Source organism: Numida meleagris, chromosome 24 (genome assembly GCF_002078875.1).
Source record: "Numida meleagris isolate 19003 breed g44 Domestic line chromosome 24, NumMel1.0, whole genome shotgun sequence".
Classification (NCBI taxonomy): Eukaryota; Metazoa; Chordata; class Aves; order Galliformes; family Numididae; genus Numida; species Numida meleagris.
Window position 1 is genome coordinate 198,258 of NC_034432.1, and position 2,296 is coordinate 200,553.

General features: G+C 59.8%; 1 protein-coding gene across 1 annotated transcript in view; it reads left to right on the plus strand.

The window, feature by feature from the left end:
• RAB25 (RAB25, member RAS oncogene family) overlaps window positions 1–2,296 on the plus strand; it is an 18,214-nt gene that overhangs the window by 7,295 nt on the left and 8,623 nt on the right. Inside the window, exon 2 of the mRNA XM_021376569.1 lies at window positions 2,058–2,253. Coding sequence (XP_021232244.1) covers window positions 2,058–2,253 — 196 coding nt within the window. The remainder of the gene's footprint in view (window positions 1–2,057; window positions 2,254–2,296) is intronic.

The window sequence follows — 2,296 nt, forward strand, 5'->3', positions numbered from 1 at the left end:
CCCAACCCTAACTCCAACCCCAACCCCAACCCCTACTCTAACCTAACTGTAACCCCAAACCCAAACACAACCCTAACTCCAACCCCTACCCTACCCTAACTCTAACCCCAAACCCAATCCTAACCCAACTCCAATCCCTAACCCTAACCTAAGACTTATCCTGAACCCAATCCTAACCCCAACCCTAACTCTAACCCCAAACCCAACCCTAAACCCAACCGTAACCTAACCCTAACCTAACCCTAACCCCAACCCCACCCTAACCTAACTCTAACCTCATATCCAACCCTAAACCCAACCGTAACCTAACCCCAATCCCTACCGCACCCCAATCCATACCCTTACCTCACCCCAAACCCAATCTTAACCCCAATCCCTACCCTAACCTAACCCCAACACCCCCCAACACCAACCCCTACCCTAACCTAACTCTAACCCCAATCCTAACCCCAATCCTAGCCCCAGCCCCTACCCTACCCAATCCTAACTCTAACCCCAACCCCAACCCTAATCCCAGCCCCAAACCCAACCTCAAACCCAATCCTAACCTAACCCCAAACCCTACCCTACTGCAACCCTAAGCCTAGCCCCAACCCCACCCCTAAGCTAACCCCAAACCCAATCCTAACCCCAACCCCTCCCCAACCTAACTCTAACCCCAACCCCTACCCTAACTGTAACCCCAAACCCAACCCCCAAACCCAACCCCAGCCCCAACCCCGAGCTGCGCACTATGGGGCGGGCAGGTCCCTCGTTGGGAAGCGCACGTTTAAGCAGTGCTGCTGTTCCCCAACCCTCCCTTTTCCGGCAGAGATCTATCGCAGCGCGGCGCAGCGGCAGATCGCGGTGCAGCCCGAGGCGCAGCTCGGCCCCAGCAGCGCGGTTGAACCCATCCGGGTGCTGCCCACGCAGGACGGCCGCCAGGAGCAGTGCTGCCAGAGCATCTGACCCTCACCAAAACCACCGCTCCCCCCCGGCAACAGGGCGGGCTGCTGCTGTGTGCTGCCTTCCTCCCCGTGGTTTTGTAGGACCTACAGCGAGGGAAGGGAAAAGCGTCCCTGTTTTGTACCCATATTTATGTAGGACCTACAGCAAGGGAAGGGAAAAGCATCCCTGTTTTGTACTCATATTTATGTAGGACCTACAGCGAGGGAAGGGAAAAGTGCCCCTGTTTTGTACCCATATTTATGTAGGACCTACAGCAAGGGAAGGGAAAAGTGCCCCTGTTTTGTACCCATATTTATGTAGGACCTACAGCAATTCCCTTGGAAGGGGACCTACAGCAAGGGAAGGGAAAAGCATCCCTGTTTTGTACCTGTATTTANTGGTGGTGGTGGTGGGGTCAGGGTGCTGCCTAGAGGTATGGGGATCCCTCAGCCGCTCTGAGCCACCAGCAGATGGAGGGGGGACACGGACAGGGCCGCACACCTGAACTGCCACACACCGGCAGATTGAGCGCAGGGAGCAGCGGCGTTCCAAAGTCATCCTGCTGCGGTGCCTGGGGTGGGGGTGCTGCACCCCTCCTGTGCTCTGCGCCCACCCCCTGAGGAGCCCAAGCCCAGGGCACCGGGTGCTGCCGCAGCGATGTCCCCGTGGCTCAGCAGTACCCTGACCCCGCTCCCACAGCTGGGACGCCCCGAGCAGTGCAGGGCATCGCCAGCGGACAGGGGCTGATCGAGACCCCCGAGACGGGCTGAGAGCTCCCAGCGTGGGGGAGGGGGCAACGTGTGCTTAAGGATCAACCGTGCTGGGGCTGGACCCATCTGTCTGCCCATCCCTGGGCCTGGTCTGGGGTCACTGGGGGCGGGGTGAGGGTGGGCAGGGGGCTGCTTTTCTCCTTCTCCTGCCTTTTCTCTCCTTTTCCTTCCTTTTGTCTCCTTTTCCCCTTTGTTTCTCAAGGCTGGCGGGCTCCCGGGGGTGTCCGTGCACCCCGTGGCAGTGTGGGACGCCCGACCAGCGCCGTGCCATGGCGGTGGGGTGCCGGTGGGTCTGGTTCAGGCCGGGAAGGGTTATCTGTGCTGATCTGAAGTCCAGTGGGATCTCTTTTCCCTCCTCAGTGGTTCTGATTGGGGAGTCCGGGGTGGGCAAAACCAACCTGCTGTCCCGCTTCACCCGCAACGAGTTCAACCACGACAGCCGCACCACCATCGGCGTGGAGTTCTCCACCCGCACCGTCCTGGTGGGAGACGCCGCCGTGAAGGCGCAGATCTGGGACACGGCCGGGCTGGAGCGGTACCGCGCCATCACCTCCGCGTAAGGGTGGATGGCACCCAAGGGTGCCCCATGGGTGGTTGGG